The sequence below is a fragment of the Esox lucius genome, chromosome 4 (genome assembly GCF_011004845.1).
Source record: "Esox lucius isolate fEsoLuc1 chromosome 4, fEsoLuc1.pri, whole genome shotgun sequence".
NCBI lineage: Eukaryota > Metazoa > Chordata > Actinopteri > Esociformes > Esocidae > Esox > Esox lucius.
Window position 1 is genome coordinate 19,943,694 of NC_047572.1, and position 17,290 is coordinate 19,960,983.

At 42.6% G+C, this 17,290-nt stretch overlaps 1 protein-coding gene across 2 annotated transcripts; it reads left to right on the forward strand.

The window, feature by feature from the left end:
• The first annotated feature begins 3,800 nt into the window (after positions 1–3,800).
• fmr1 (FMRP translational regulator 1) lies at positions 3,801–14,658 on the forward strand. Of its 2 annotated transcripts, none has more exons than XM_010899570.4 (15): positions 3,801–4,124; positions 4,579–4,631; positions 5,052–5,154; positions 7,375–7,446; positions 8,414–8,562; positions 8,656–8,746; positions 8,839–8,955; positions 9,067–9,237; positions 9,379–9,457; positions 9,553–9,665; positions 9,767–9,853; positions 10,102–10,333; positions 11,018–11,200; positions 11,400–11,479; positions 12,029–14,658. In XM_010899570.4, exons 1-15 carry the CDS (start codon positions 4,074–4,076, stop codon positions 12,233–12,235), a joined length of 1,788 nt encoding a protein of 595 aa, XP_010897872.3. In that variant the 5' UTR covers positions 3,801–4,073; the 3' UTR covers positions 12,236–14,658. The 2 variants fall into 2 exon arrangements, with proteins under 2 accessions (XP_010897872.3, XP_010897879.3); XM_010899577.4 differs by having other exon boundaries at positions 5,052–5,145.
• The last annotated feature ends 2,632 nt before the right edge of the window (positions 14,659–17,290 follow it).

Sequence of the window (17,290 nt, forward strand, 5' to 3'; positions counted from 1 at the left end):
CCTCGTGCGCCAGAAAAAGGATAGTGAGGAGCGTCTCAGCCTGGCCGGTACCTGCTCCCTCTTCGGGGTCCCCTGTCCCCCCTGAGGCTTCGGGGTCACGGAGATCTGGGGGTCGGCTGCGTCGCCGTGCGCAACATCACCGTGCCAGGTCGACGGGCGCATCAGAACCGGATGTGGCTCGACCAGTGCAGCGTGAGGGAAGGGAACCTCACCCCCCGAGGTCGTCTCCTCCCCCTTCCCGCTGGCAGAACGAGTGGGGCCGGAAGAAGTTGGCACTGACCTCCCTGAAGGAGCTGGAGAAAATGCCCCGTTGCAGGAGGACGCGCTCTTTGGCGCCACGGTCACGGAGGCCCTAGTGTGCCAGAAAAAGAATAGGGAGGAGCGTCTCCGGCTGGGTCCCCATCTGCCGGTACCTGCTTCCTCTTCGGGTTCCCCGAAACGCCATACATGACTCTTTGGCAGGGAGTATCCCTTGGATGGTGTGTGCACCTTATTGGTGTGTGCACCTTATTTACCAGTGAGTGAGCCTTCATTGCAGACGGCTGTTGCAGGCCCGGTAAGGTTAGTGAGCGGTCTTCCTGCCCTCAGACAGTCTCTGCCCTCAGTCTTCCTGCCCTCAGACAGTCTCTGGCGGTGGTCTCCGTCTACATAAGTCTGTGGCTTCCCCTCCTTCTGCCACTGGGGTGGCTGGCAGGTGTGGGAGCCCGGGCAGGGTTCTGTTAGGCGAGGAGGAGTTCTCTACTCGCCCCACTGAGGTCTCAGGCCAGCTGTATTCAGCTGCGCCACCTGCTGGAGCCTCTATCTCCATGGTTACGGTTGTAACCGATGGGGAGATGGACAGCTCAGCCCAGGTGACACATGCATCTGATATCTGAAGGGAGATATAGGGGCAGTGTCTCACTTCCTGGTGCCCAAGAAAACGGCAGGCATGAGTCGAAGAGGCTGTTTTGCATGCTCACGACAAAACGTCTCTTGGAGTGCGTGCACCCCGGAGATTTATGCGTCAGTATCGACTTAAAGGACGCTTACAGGAAGTTCCTGCGGTTTGCTTTTCAGGGTCAGGCATACGAATACACGCAGGTATTCGCAGGCATTTTGGTGACTGGGGTTTGCGGTGAACTGGAAGAAGAGCGCCCCTCAGCCCAGTCAACAGGTGATATTTCTGGGGCTCCAGTTATCCATAGTGTCTATGAGGGCACACGTGTCCGAGACACGGAGAGAGGCCACTCTGAGGGCCCTGGCCCACGTCCGACCGTTGCATACGGTGCCGGTGTACACAGTAATGTCGCTGCTGGGCTTGATGTCTTTAGCTCACGCCCACATGCGGGGCCTACAACGCTGGTTCGCACATCTCCAGTTAGATGTGGTGCGTCACCGGCAGTTGGTCAAGGTCCTGAGCTCTATGGAGCCAGACTTAGCGTACTGGAGAGACCCACGTACTCTGCTAAGTGGGGTTCCCATGGGCAGAGTGTCGGTTTGGGTCCCGGTATTTACAGATGCGTCCCTGACGGGCTGGGGTGGGACGTGCCAGTCGTACTCAGTCAGAGGGGTGTGGTCTTCGTCAGAGCGCCACATCAACTGGCTGGAATTGGACACAATCAGGCACGTGCTCCTGCACTTTGCACCGACCCTGAGGGGTCGGGACGTGTTGGTGTGATCAGACAATTGCACGGCGGTTGCTTACGTGAACAGAATACCCATTTCCCCCACTCCAGTGCATTCTCCCTGTCATGTCTCAGGTGCTTTCAGAGGGGCCGTCGCTCATTCTGATTGCCCCCTTTGGCCCGGGTGCCCTGTTGTTTCCGGAGGCGGCCCAAATGGCGGCGGGGACACCATGGCCGATCCCGTACCGCCACGGGGGGTTGACACAGGCGAACAGCTCAATCAGGGTGTTCTCTGTGCTGGGCCAGCCGCTGCGGGCCTGGCTCCTGAGAGGGCCAGGTTGCTGTGGTTGGGGACTGACTGAGGAGGTAGTCGCGACCATTCAGGGTGTGAGGACTGCCTCCACGTTGCCTAGCTATGCTGGTCGTTTGAGGATCTTTGTCCACATGTGTAAGCATACTGAAGCGGGTTAGTTTTCCCATGACTTGAGTATTTCACATTTAGTACCCTCAAGAAGTATTGGTAAAGAAAAAAACCAGGCAAGCCTAGTTCAGCCAGACCACAATAGAAATGATTGCCCTCTAAAGATTTGAACCCAGGTCACCAACACAAAAGACTGTGTCACTAACCACTACACCACAGAACTCTACATTGGACAGGTGTCAGTATAGCCTCTTGTGTCTATGAACAAATCCTATTTTGGCACTGGCTGTTTTAACAGCTAATTGGCCATTTTGGAATAATACTGATACAGTTAAATTGACTAACTTTTCTTACCAAGTTTACCTCCACCACAAATAGCGTCTATGAACTGTTAGATTTTGCCACTGGCCGTTTGAACAGCTTATTAGCCAGTAATAGGCTTTACCAGTATCTACTATGTTACTGGAATGGTCATAGGAATTGAGCAATTGCTACATCTGCCAAAGCTATTTCATTTCATGGCATAAGAACTTATTTTCTTTCTTTCATGGCATAACAAAGTTCTTTTTTCTTTCATTCGTGAATGAAATTGATACAGTAACTACCAAGAAAGATGACGATAACTAACTTTTTCATCAAGTGAAATGATAAGAGAATCATGGAAATAAAATAAATGTTGTTCACAATAGATTAAAACTTGAGCCTTCCATGTGAGAGGCACTGTCTTTAACCATAACGCCACAGCATTATGCATTTCACCAATCGCTAAACACTATTGAGCATTGTGTTAAACTGACTAACATTTCTTATTAAGTTTACCTCCACCACAAACAGCGTCTATGAACTGTTAGCTTTAGCCACTGAACAGCTTATTAGCCAGTAATAGTCTTACTGGTATCTACTAACTTCTTAGGAATGATCATAGGAATTGATCAATTGCTAGCGAGTCTGAAGATTAACTTTTCCATGCCAGAAACAGTCGCTTATACAGTTTTAGTTAAGGCTCACTTTAAAGTAACTTCTGTAGCCTTTGTTGTAGCCAGCAAATGTGTTTGTCTATCCTGACCCAAAATGCATGCACGGACGCATACTTAGAAAATCCACAAAAACAGGTGCACTACAACCGTAAGCTGTTTTATTTCAGGCTTACTATAAGGTAGTCACTGGAGGTTTTAGCCAGTAATTGTTTGCCTATGCAGAATAATTTACAATGTGTATTTGCTTAGAGATACGAACACGGGATCTGTAGTTCGCAGGTCTGCTTCTCGAATCGCTACGCTATTTAACAAGGGGTAGGCGGGCGGGCGGGCTTCGGTCAGTCAGTGACATTCGCTCATCTTGGCCGGCTCCGCTTACGCGGTCCAGCAAAAAAAGGCTACGAAAAATATTTTTTGTTTATTAACCTGTTTTTAGCCACAAACACCAGTGCAGAAAAAAAATTAATCCCCACTCTGAAATATGGTGGTGATGTTGAGAGGCTGTTTTGCTTCCAAAAGCTCAAAACACATTACTGGAGTTAAGAGCGGTTCTGTATTACTGAATTGGATGAGGTTGCAGCGTGCCACGCGACGATTGTTAATTTGATTCCTGGTGCCACATACGAAAAATCCACTCTTGCATCAAAAGAATGCACGATATTCCGGGATGGTAGTTAGTGCAGATGAATGGTTCATTGTAAAGTCGTCAGTCTAACCCTTTCAACACACAACCAACCTCTGAGATTAAACACTAATTTGATTAGAAACCAGTTGGGATAAAAATGAGAAAGAAGCCAATGAAATGAAACTGAAAAAGTTTACCCTTCTCACGTGACTAGGGGAAGGGAGGCTCCTATGTTTACATCGATGCGTGCAAGAGCATTTGCGAACTGTGTCTTGTAGCGTAATTTCAATGTTTCGCTTTCGTTTCTTTATAAATCTCGAACTGCAACTTTGCGAATCTAATAATTAGGGTCCAACTAGGATACGACGTACTGGGGATACAAGAACAGAGTTTTGCACGCACCCTGTTCTTTGCTAACCAGCTAGCCTTAGCTTAGCATACGCGTAATGGACGAGCTAGCGGTTGAAGTCAGGGGGACAAGTGGGGCTTTCTACACGGTGGGTTTGTAGGTAGCTAACATCAGTTAACTAGCTAATTGGTTTACATTGACGTTCGTATCAGTCAGTGGGCTGACATTTTTACTGGCTATCTAACTAACCCAGCCAACTAGGTTTAACGTCAGGCCCAGACAAGACAGTCCAGGGCCAACCAATGTTAGCTCGCTAACGTCAGACTTCGAGCTACTAATACTACATATGTTGTTCTAATATTTGCTACTGCTGGCTAGAAACAGTCATGGAATATCTAGTTAGACTGTGGTGTCCTTGCACGGCGGAGGCATTTGTTAGTTTTTTTCATCAAGTAACTACCTAACTTTAGGTAGCTAGCAAGTTTGACCTGTTCACGTTTACTTACTGTAGATACTGTGACGTTAGCCTTGTTGATTTGTCTGCCTGGCTTTGCATAATAGTTAACTTTTGTATATTTCTCACAACCTTTTTCTCCGTGTAGGCCTATTTAAAGGATGTTCATGAAACTGCCGTCACTGTGTCCTTTGAAAACAAGTGAGTTGTTAACTTTCATTCTGGCAGCATAGCTAATCCACTTAACTACTGTACCTTACCTAGCTAGCATAGCTATTTATCCAAGTGGTTATTACAGTAGCGAACTAATGTAATATTAGCTAACAAAGTAACGTTAGTTAGGCTACGTGAATCAGCCCCAACCCTTGTTTATCAAAATGATCATACCAACATCAAGGAGTACATGTCAATGCATTTACAGTAAACTGGTTCTGGCCAATCACTAATCATAATCATTGGATCAGACAATGATTATGATTAATTAACCACGACCATGGACTCAGGTCATCTACAACAGTCTGTTCTTGCAAATAAGTTGGTTTCTCTTTTGATTTTAACGTTTTCTCGTTCAGTTGTACTTGCAAATTGCCCTGGTTTTATTTGTTTTTTCTACTCTTTCAGTTGGCAACCAGAGCGTCAAATTCCCTTCCATGATGTTCGATTTCCTCCGCCCACAGGTTTTCAGAAAGAGATAAACGAGAGTGATGAAGTTGAGGTATGTGCTGTAAGTAACGGATAAGGACTTCCCTTCCATCAGTCAATGGCAATTAGGGTTGGGCGATGTCTGGAGTGACACATTGTCACATGTTGCATTACTTTTTTCCATGACCAAGGGATTAATTAATGCGGAGGTCTGCAGGCTTCCGCACCAAGTAGGTTTTATTATTTTTGCAGAGTGTTTTGGGTCATTAATTTTTGTGCTATAAGTTGTTTCCAATCAGTCAAAGATGGCCATTTCTTAAGACTTATTTTTACGGTTGAAACACATACTTCAGTAACAAATGACACTGCCAGATTTTTAGCAAGTTCTTCGTTGGATTTCCTTATCTCTGTCAAGTGTTTTTTTTTTAAGCAAATGAACACTTCCCAAATAAATTGCTTTAAACAACTTCTGCAGGTAGTGTAAAACTGTGCTTGTGCACATTACTGTGTAATAATTTTTTTTTTTTTATAATTAGTATGCTTTGTTTAAGAGACAGTGGTGAAAGTGTTTGTGAATAAAAATGTTGGCTGGATTCAAACATACTGCAACACTATGTGCACCTGAGGCAGCGGCCCAGAGGAGTGAACCCCCCAAAATAATCTACATATCAGAATAGAGCAGAACCATTTTGCAGATGTTGTGGTTTCAATTATGTCAGTGTACCCGCATAAATCATCAACAATGTGACTAATATGAAAAGGCTGGGAGTGTTGTATCGTTGCATTCTATAATCACTGCATTTACTGTCAATATAATATTCATTTTTTCCCCAGAAGGCTTTTTGGCTTAGAAAATCACAGTGATGCGAATATCTGGTTGCGACAGAGATTACCCCGTTCAAGTTGTCTAAAGGCCAAACCAGATGAGCCACTGATTAAATCTTTTTGCGAACAAGGTTCTGATATGGAATTAATTTTAAGCTTCTAAATTGATGGTTGATAAAAGAAAGAGCAGGCTATTCCTAGGTGTACATGGGACATGGATATTGAATTGGGGAGAAAAGGAGAAATTACAGTTTTAAAACAAGCAGGCTGAGAAGTGGCATGGTGGTCGTCGTTCACTACCGGTCACTACTGCTGCATCATTGCAGCCAGGAGTTGAAATCAAGGTTATGGCATACAAACAGTACCCAGATGTACTGCAGAGGGTGGTGCAAATTAGCTCTGCCTGGAGGTGGATGGCTGAATGCCGGATAGGGCAACAGTCTGATAAGAATCAGAACAACTTGGCAAGATGGGAGAGGACACAACTCTTGAGCTTCAGTTCTCCAAGACCTGCTTTGGCGTAGTTGAAATGAGGAAAGGCCATAGTCGCAAATTGGACATCACAAATTTAGGGAGAAAAATAATGTAATATTTTAATATAAGTTATCAGCATTTACTGCGTTGCTGCAAAAGGTTAATGATCGTCTGAGAGGTGTAGAGGTGATTTTCTTGTCATTCTTTCTGACATTTAGCGCTCCTTTGGTGCTGTCCAGTCATTTCCTTTCCACAGTAAATTTGTTCCATTGCATTATGCTAATAGTCTAACTAGCATGTAAGCTAGGGCAAGTATTAAATAGTACATTGAGCAAATTATTATTACTGTTGCTACCCTTGTTTAACCTGAAAAGTTGGCAATCCATACTGAACACATTCTAATTTTAAGCAATGACCTGGGAGCATAATGAAAGATTCTGATTCAGAACTATTTCTTTTTACTTTGCCAGCTTTGGAATTTGATCTAAAACCTTTTTTGTTGGTTGTCGGATGCTCTAACATGGAGCTGCCACACCCTGTTCCTGCAGAGCCGCCGTGTTGTAGCTTATTTTTCAACCTATTTTAAATCACCTGATTTTTAATAATTACCTGGATGAGAAGCTAAATCAGATTAGTCATAAGTGTGGAACAGGGTTAGGTAGCCCTGCTCTAACCTTTAGGCCGCTGGCCTCCCTGTTTTTCTCTGGACTGCACCAACTTAACTGTTGGGGATGAGTTATGAACAAATATGCTAAAACATTGTTTGGGACATTTTGATGTACCAAACAACCACTGAAAGTGGTATTGTAACATCTTTCAACATTTGTTCACTAGTTTGGTGTTTTGTAATGGCAGAGAGGAACTGCTATTTTGGGTTGTTATTGATTATTGGTAATGTTTTTCAGTGAAAATGTTTTGCAAGCGAAGTGACCAATTTAAATGGATGTCAGAGAGAAGAACTTAAGGAATTGTACTAAAGTGTTATCCACTGCTCTCTCCGCAGGTTTATTCTAGAGCAAATGACAAAGAACCATGTGGATGGTGGCTGGCAAAAGTCCGCATGGTGAAGGGGGAGGTACGTTTAATGCAGCTGTAAATGCAAGTGTTTGCCAGGTACCAAATAAATTAGGGTTAGTTGAGGATAGGCCTGAACTAAAACTTCCCCGGCTACAAGCTTCAGTAGCTACGTGTAGTAAGCCAAAAAGAAAACCGTTTATGTTGTGATGGACGAACTGCAACCGACATGTCTATCATCTTAAATCACGTGATTTGTTTGACTGTGTCTTGAAACGCTGCTCTCTTACTCAGGAAGAGCTGTTTAGAGTGAGGGCAACTAATGTGCTTGTCAGAACTTTGATCAAATACATTTACTATGTGAAACACTAGCAACAAAGATATATTGTGTTGATTGATGAACAGGTAGTATTCATTTCCCCCACCACTGATGTTCTTAGAGTTGTATACAGACAATTGGTCTTAGTTTTTTTTCACTTTTCTTTTTGTTTTTCAAGTTTAACAGTTTTTTTTAACAGACCAAGTGAATATAGTTACCTGAAACCAAATCATTATGAACATCAAAAATATCTAGTTGACGGTCGTTGTTTTCATTTTAAGTACTGCATAGCTATTAGCTAGCCATATACAGTGGTCCATTTGTAATTTAATGCGTTAAATGAACAATTTTATATGCAAATGTTTCATACACTTGGTTTCGGATTAGCAAAGGAACAGCGTATTGGCCACATCTCACAACAAGCTGGCATTGGCCCATAAATAGCTGCTCTTCAAACAACCAGTGTACCCCCCTCCCCATTCACCACAATCACTTCTACTCGCTGAGCTTTTCTATTTTTTTGGTTTGTTTATCAGTCATTGTAATAAAAGTCCTAAAGACAAGTTGATTCTCTATTTCAATAGAAGTTGAAGGAACAGTTAATTTTGCCATTTTACTTAAAATATCTTGTAATTTCCTGTATGATACTGTGTATTGTCAAAAACAATAGCACAATATGTGACTCAATACATGTTTTCTTCTCTTACAGTTTTATGTCATAGAGTATGCAGCTTGTGATGCCACGCTCAATGAAATAGTTACATTAGAGAGGTTACGACCTGTCAACCCAAACAAACCAGCAACGAAAAACTCATTCCTGAAAATTCGTCTGGATGTCCCAGAGGACCTGCGGCAAATGTAAGTAAAGTTCAGCACTGTGTGTGGTTGATTTCAAATTTTTTGGATGATGTGTGAATGGTGCTTTGTGGGGAAACTGTTTTGTGTTCTCAGGTGCACAAAAGACTCTCATAAAGATTTTAAGAAGGCAGTGGGAGCATTCAATGTTACATATGACTCAGACCAAAAACAGCTAGTCATTCTGGTATGTTTTGATTCTTTTTCTGGCTCATTTAAGTTTTCTAACTCAGTCCCTGTTAGATATTGTTAAATTTCACATTACCTCTCTGGTTTTAGTCTGTGAATGAAGTCACAACCAAAAGAGCACAGATGCTGAGTGACATGCATTTCCGGAGTCTGCGCACCAAGCTGTCCCTAATGCAGAGGAACGAGGAGGCCAGCCGCCAACTGGAAGTATGGAAAGTTGAAATACTCAAATGAAGACAAAGCCTTGTATACCTCAATAAGTGTTGTTTTTAGATGACGTGACATAGATCTGTTTATGAGTAATGTTTTTTTGTTTAGAGCTCTCGCCAGCTGGCATCCAGGTTCCATGAACAGTTTGTGGTCCGGGATGACCTGATGGGGCTGGCCATTGGGACCCATGGTGCCAACATCCAGCAGGCCAGGAAAGTACCTGGTGTCACCACTATAGACCTGGATGAGGAGACTTGCACCTTCCACATCTATGGAGAGGTGGGCGTACACTGCACTACTACTAGCACAAATAATATGGAAGCTTAAAAATGTCATTACCTAAAAGCTATATTAACGTTGTCATACATACTAGGTGGAGATGGGTTTATTTTAACTTCTCTTGGATCGATTGAATTGCAGGATCAAGAAGCTGTCCGCAAGGCTAGGAGCTTTCTGGAATTTTCAGAAGATGTCATCAAAGTACCAAGGAATTTAGTGGGTAAAGTGGACATACAATTGTTTTATTTATAAAAGTAATCACAACTCATCTCACTTTGGTCATCATTCATAATCTAATAACACATCTTTTGCCAGGAAAAGTGATTGGGAAAAACGGAAAGTTGATCCAGGAAGTGGTGGATAAATCTGGTGTCGTTCGTGTTCGGATTGAGGCAGAGAACGACAAGAAGCCATCTCCAGTGGATGAGGTGAATGGTTAGAATTATATCGACTCTGGATTGACTCAAATATTTTTCTACTGATAACTTTGCACCTGCTTAGTTTTAGATCTTGTCTCTTTCTCTTGCAGGGTATGGTGCCGTTTGTCTTTGTGGGAACAAAGGAAAGCATTTCAAATGCTAAAGTTCTATTGGACTATCATCTCAACTATCTGAAGGTTTGAAGCTGGCCCCTGTTTTTTTTCCATAATGGATGTTATTATATGCATATGTCATTTAGCAAATGGTTTCATCCAAAACTACTTTAGTTTTCATTCGAGCGTTATTGCTTGAATGAAGTTAGATTGTAACTTCATCAGAATAATGGATAGTACCCAGCTTATAGAATAAGTGAGAGAATTTATTTCGGAAATAAATAAGATGCTGTTGAATGCAGATAACCCAGACCTGTGGTGTCTCCCTGTAGGAAGTGGATCAGCTTCGCATGGAGCGGCTGCAAATTGACGAGCAGCTGAGGCAGATCGGGGGAGGAGGACCCAGGGCTCCGGGGCCTGGACGTCCTGACAACAAGACATTTATCGTGGACAATGGCGGAATGGGCCTTGGCATGATGGGCAGTGGCTCCCAGAGGGGAGGAAAGCCTTTTGGCCGGGGGGGAGGAGGCCGGGGCCGACGCGGGGGTCCTGCTTTTGCATCAGGTATTAATGGAACAGTGTAGATGTGCATGTCCATATGGTTCTCTGTTTTACCAACTGGCTCATATCGCCACACAACTTAGTAAAACGTTCACTGATTGAGGACTAGTTCAAATGTTCGGAGCTTGCTTCCTTGGCTACTTTCAGACCTGCCCAAAAAAAATAGATTAGATTATGTATATTTCATCTGATCATATATTCTATAAATGAGTGTATGCCTGACTTATGAATGTATATTTCAAGCTACGAAGCCAGGGTGGTGAAATGTCAACTCAGTGCAGGCAAATAACTGAATGCATGCGGGTGTCCTGTGCCACTGCACGAAAAAGACATGAGATTGGCTGTTAAACAGTAGCTAATATCGACAAGGCAAAATTATTTGCATCTCTTATGTGCATTGAATTAATAATATTATCATCAATTAGCTTGGGGCAAAGCAGAAGTGTCACTCTTCAGCAGCATAAATCCAACATTTGGATGGAAAACGACATCCCCACTTCAAAGACCCAAGCCAGTTTTTTTTTTTTTTGCATGACGTTTAAAATAAATAGCTATCCGATGCTGCAAAATGTGTTTGCTTCCTTTACAGCAACAGTAAACCTCTTTTCAAGCTTTCTTTACCCCTGCCACACTTCAAATATTCAAAACCAGGCTGGTTTCCAGAATAACGTCATCCTTTCTCACCAGGCACCAACTCTGAGGCCTCCAATGCTTCAGAGTCCGAGTCTGATCACAAGGAGGAGCTAAGTGACTGGTCCCTGGCCCCCACTGACGAGCTGACCGGGGGCTTCCCCAAACGACCCGACACGCGCAAGAGAGGAGGGGGCCCTCGTGGACGGGGCGGGAGGGGAAGAGGGGGAGTCTTCAAAGGTCTGCACTGTGCCGTCCTTATTCAAAGTAGCTTATGTACTTAACCCGCGTCACTGTGTCAGTCTGCTCATGAACTCCATGCCTTAGAGTTTTATTTACTGCTGTATGAGTCATAGAGTAATAACACCATCATACCATGACAGCGTTTTAATCTTTTTATTTTTTAACTTGTGTGTTTGTCCGTTGGGCTCCTAATTAGCCGAAGATGTCCAGTGGACTGAGTCACGCTTGAGAAATACCAGAGACTCTAAACTGAGGCCCCAGGAAGATTCTTTGCAGGTAAGGAATTCAAGGAATCAGGAATCTTAAATGTTCTTTGCGCCTGGCAGCGTCCTGCTGTGTCACGACACTACCACTAGGTGTCAGCCTGTACCCTATTATTATCAAAAACATATTTAAAGAGAAATGCACTGTATATTCACTGAATGTGAATTACAAGCTGATATTTGCAAAGGTTACCTTTTGGTAACAAAGGTATTTTACACATTGTCAATTTTAGCACATCATGTAACATTCAGTTTAAATGTTTATCAGGACACAAAACATAGCTGCCTTGTCAGTAACCTCTCGCAGAGGGTTTTACTTCATTCGAATTAGAAAGACCTAAAGCTTGTGATCCACATTGCCAGTGTGCAGTGTCTTAATACTCCTGTGCAAATGTGGTGATTGCATGGGTGACAATGTTTTCTGGCGGAATGGGAAAGAAATGCATCCAATGTGCCATACTAGTCTGAAATCGAAGGAATCTATAAGAGGTGGTGCTCCATTGTCCCGCATCTCCTCAGTGTAATCTCCCATCTCATGCACTCGGTCCTTCCGTTCCCACAGATCCGAGTGGACGGAAACAATGAGAGGAGCGTTCATGCTGCCGCCAGAGGACCCCAGGGACCCCCGTTCCCCACAGGTGACGGACCTGGCCCCGGAGCCAACAGGCAGAGACCCTTCAAAGAGCCACCTATCAAGAAGGACAAGCAGGAAGGCCCCGGTGGGGAGGCCTGTGCCGTAACTGCAGCACTGGTGAACGGGGTGGCGTAGATGGAGCTGACAGGGCGATCCCTCGTCTCACACTCACCCCTTCATCAATCCAGAAGCTTCTTCATTAGAGACACGTAAGGCCAAAGAAAAGCAGGTCAGGGCTAAAATTAAGCACACTTTGGACAAAACCGACTCCCACAGCGTCAGTGGTGGGTGGGGTGTTAGATAGGGTTACTGTGTCCGGGGAAGCAGCGGTCTTTGGGTCTTAGGGGTTAACAGAAAGGAAACCGAGACTGCAGTCTTTTTCTAATTGACATTTTTGACAACTACCTATCAGGCAATTAAAAGCCGTGGAGAGTAAATGTTTAAAACGATGAGACGCCACCTGTGTTTCTTCAAGGCTATGGCTTTATCACTTGTTCATGTTTTAGCCTATTCTCCGGGGAGAGGGTTGGGTTGTTTGGTCTTTCCTGCTTTCTCTCTCTCATGGCATGGCAATGGAATATAGAACTCATTACCATGTGAGGGCACGGCTGCATCATTAGCAAAAAAACTAAAATGACAAAAAGAATAACCCTTCTTACTGATCTGTGCCTTTATCTCTTCTGGATAGTATCACATATAGAAGTCAAAATCAGGGAAGAAGACATTGGAAAACAGTAATGGATTTTACTTGTATGTAGTGAACACACAGCTCACCGTCATAGAAAAAGTATGTATTTTTAACCTTGCAATGCATGTTCAAAGGTGTCATACGTTTTGACATTCTGGAAATTCAGCGATCTTGAGTTTTCTACAGTGTTGCTTTGTTTCAGTTTTTTGTGTGCTGAATTTAGCTTGAATGGGGATGATTTAAAATGTTCTAGCCTTTTGGAAAGGATGGAAAGACCATGAACTTAATATCTATCTTACAAACAGACACACAGTGGAGGAAGATTCAGTGGGTTTGTATACATTTTGACTTAAGTCTTAGCAAATGAATTTGTCATTTTGCAGTTTGGCTACATTAAATGGAGACTAACTTCAGATATCACTCCAAATTGTCTAGACACTGTACCTACCTTCTTGTTGAAAGAACTCCGATATGGCTCTTTTAACATGAACTATGTCAAACTAGGAAGAGATATTGAGCACATGGTCCTTTCACATTGCATTGACCAACAATTACTTTTGTTGGTTTTTCATTTCAAAGGTTCAATGGAAAGACAAGCTTACTCAAGTCTCTTTAAACCCTAACATTGTTTATAGGATATTGACTAATTGTTCAGTAGATTGCAACACTGATAAAGGGGGTTTGCGTACTGTATATTATGTTATTTGTTAAAAGAATCTTCTTTTTTTTTTTTTGCTATTTCGGATGGATTTTCAAATGTGCACTTATCTTAATTTCTTTTTATCTGCAACTACTAAATAATATGATCTATATAAACTATGATGTGATAAGATTTCTCAGCAGGTGAATCACATGAATGCTGTCAACATTACCAAGTTTAGATACCCTATAGATAACTCTACTGTACCTTTGCTGTATGGAGGATGATTAGTCCCCATGTTATAACCATATGTCTTATATCGGATCAGTGCTTGTGCATTAAAACCTTAGTTTACAGTTGACAAAAAAAAAAAAAAACACAAAAAAACTACTGTGACGGTCTGCCTAGTATTCTGTTCTAATTTATTTAGTTTTCTTTAGTCTCTAAATTCCATCAATTGATGGTGTACAGCTAATGGGCATCCGTGAACAACTGTCTGAGCCTCTGTGTTGCTGTAATTTTGCCAATGTCCAGCCAATGCTCTCCCCAGCATTAACAGTCAATAATTAACTGGCCCACATCTGAGTAAGTCTTCTTTAGGATTTTATATGAATGAGTATGATGAAGTTGAGTGAATTTAATATTTTGTAGTAATAGCTGAGCGATGAGATCAGCAGCAGAAACACCTTTTTGAACATTGTTTTCAGTTTAGTCCAGCTGAGTTGTGCAGACTTGAAGAAAAATCTAACCAGGTTGTTTTGAACCACCTGAGCATCATGGGTCATGGTCTCCAGAATGGTACCAGCAACAACCGTCTGGGCATTTATGTAGCCCTGCCCACACAGTATGTTTAAAAACAGACCGTAAACAGACAAGATGTTGCAGCTCACAGTGTACGCTGTGGTCAAGGATAAGCAATGTGTCAGTTTGCCAAACAGACTGTTTTGTAATTATTTATTTTGAGAATGTACCTGTATACAATTCACAAAAAATAAAATTGTAAAACATTTCTTCTTACACTCTTGGTAGGCTGTTGTTTGAAAGCAGATCTGAAACCAGAAATACTGTAGATACTGAACCAAGGTAGACTGGCCTTGTATGTTACTGCACTATGGGCAATATTTTCTTTGTACATATTAGCGGAACAGATTGGGTTTTATGTTGACATTGTTTGGTTATAGTGCAATATATTTTGTATGCAAGCAGTTTCAATAAATAACGGTTGATCTTCCTCTGCCAACAAAGAGTAATTCATTTCTTATGTGCACAACAAAATGTTTGTTTAATGGCCAGAAGTTGTCATTAAAGTTAAACGTGTAGCAATATGTTAACAAAAAAGCAACAAAACTGTAGCTGAAAATATGTACTGAAACTTTGAAATGTTGGATTTCTTATGAAAAGCCATCTAATCTAAGCCATAGTCATCGTTGTTGCTGTCTCACCCTGCTGATCATCTATGAAACCATCTGACGTAAATGGCAAGATGTACTATATCCATAAATCTCTGAGGGCATTGTAAAACCCAGATAATAATGTCAAATTATCAATTGCTAGGATTTACCCAACTAAATATAGGTAACTGATGACACCCTTAAGCATAGGTCTTCAACCCTCTCCTGGGGACCCCCCAGCCGTTCCATCTAATAATAGACGTATCCTTGAGCTAGCACACCTGAATCCACTTTGGAACTAATTAACAAACCCTTACCTGTTGAATCAGGTGAGCTAGTTCAGGGCAAAAACTAAACTGAGATGGCTCGGGGTCCCCAGGAGAAGGTTGAAGACCTATGCCCTGAAGTACCACTGGTACTCACCGTTGCTGGGTATTGTGTTCGGAGAGGTAGTTTGTGTTTTTTGAGAAACAGACCTAGTCCAAAGCAGTTACCCTTGTGACAGAAATGTGTTTCACGTTGTACTACATGCAATTAAAATGAGCATAGCTCTCTGTATGCAGTGTATCTATGTTTCCCACTCGCTCTCTTTCTCAGCTTTGGCAAAGCAATTTAGCCTTTCATTTCTGTATCCTAGAGTCTGTGATGACCTAGTTTTGGTCAGCCTAAAACCAGCTGCCGCGGAGTCCTGCGATGGCCTCTTCTTTACCCGCTGCTCTCTTTTCTTCCTTCTAATTTCTCTGTCACTGATGGCCTTGTCATTTGAACCCAGCACTCCAGAGCTTTGCCAGTCTCCTCCCTTCCCCTGGCTCACGCTGCCTGTTCTGTCATTAATGCATGCATGGAAAATTAATGACAACAGTTGAAAATGCGCCTGGAGCCTTATGCAATTAGCATATAATGACAGATGTACATTAGGTGATTTTATTAGTCAACTGTTTTGTCTAAATTCAAGTTGCTGAGGTTTTGAATGTGTGTTAAAGTTATTGCAGAAATCTCCAATAAACTGCCGTAATGTAGTAACACATTTTATAGAGGATGTTTTATATGGTTTATATCTCTTTAAGAATTTTGGTTTCAGTTCTTTGAGTGCAATAAAACTGAGAAGTCCTTTTTCTTTCTTGCTCTTCTGACATTTTCCTTTGTCTTTGGTTCTCTCAAATCAACCTAACTTGGTTGGCATGTCTCAAATATACATAGTTAATATAGCTGCTTTCTGAAAGACCAGACTCTACTTAATGTGGCATTTTTGGATTACGTCCTGCTAGATGCCTTGTTTCTCACTCAGTGTGTGTCTGTTTTTTCCTGTTGTATGTGAACACAACTTAGAAATCTGTCGCCACAAGGAAAAATATGATTTGCAGAGAAGTGGTTATTTTTATAGTAAAATTAGCCATTGTATTCTAATTGGGGTTACTTTTAGTTACAGTAGGTTTCAATTTTAGAGTGACCCTTTAGGGCTAGGTAAGTAGGTTAAGGTTTGGAATATGTTCAGGGGATATGGAACGTATGTGTGTGTTTGTGTGTGTGTGTGAATCAACTGAAGCACCATTATCTATATGCTATACCATACTAGAGGATCACAGGGTGGTCTCATTGAGATTGTGAAGAAAACGTCCTAGTTACCATTAGCCAGACAATTAGATTTTCTACCATCTAAGGTCTATGTATTTTATGGTCTGTGTATGCAACAAATCCAATTGGTATGTTAAGCTGTGTATGTTGATCATCAAGATAAAATGAAAAGAATAATCACATGTCTGCATGTGAGCAGCAAAATGATAGTATTTCTTATTATTGTTTGTGTGTTTGTACGCATACTGTATGAATAAATTACGGGAACATGTAATCGTCACAGTATAACACCAAGTCAATTAAACTTCAGGGATATTAATCTGTCCAGTTAGGAAGCATAACCGATTGTGAATCAATGTCACCTGCTTTGGTGCAAGTGAGTGACAACAGGTGCACTGGAGAGGAACAGCAAGACAACCCCCAAAAAGGGAATGGCTTTGCATGTGTTGGCCACAGACAATTGCTCTCTCCTTATCCTTCCTGATTGATTCTTCTCTAGTTTTGCATTTTGCTAGTGTCTTTGTCACTGCTGGTAGCATGAGGCGGTATCTGCAGCCCATTCAGGTTGCACAGGCAGTCCAGCTCCTCCAGGATGGCACATCCATATATGCCGTGGCAAGAAGGTTTGCTGTGTCTCCCAGTACAGTCTCAAGAGTATTGCGGAGATACCAGGAGACGGGCTGTTACACAGGGAAAGCTGGACAGGAATGTTGATGGGCATCAACCCAGCAGCAGGACCGGTCTCTGCTCTTTTGTGCGAGGAGGAACACTGCCGGGGACCCTACAAAATGACCTCCAGCAGGCTATTGGTGTGCATGTTCTTGACCAAACTGTCAGAAACCGTCTTCATGAGGGTGGCATGAGGTCCCGACATCCTCTAGAGGGACCTGTGCTCA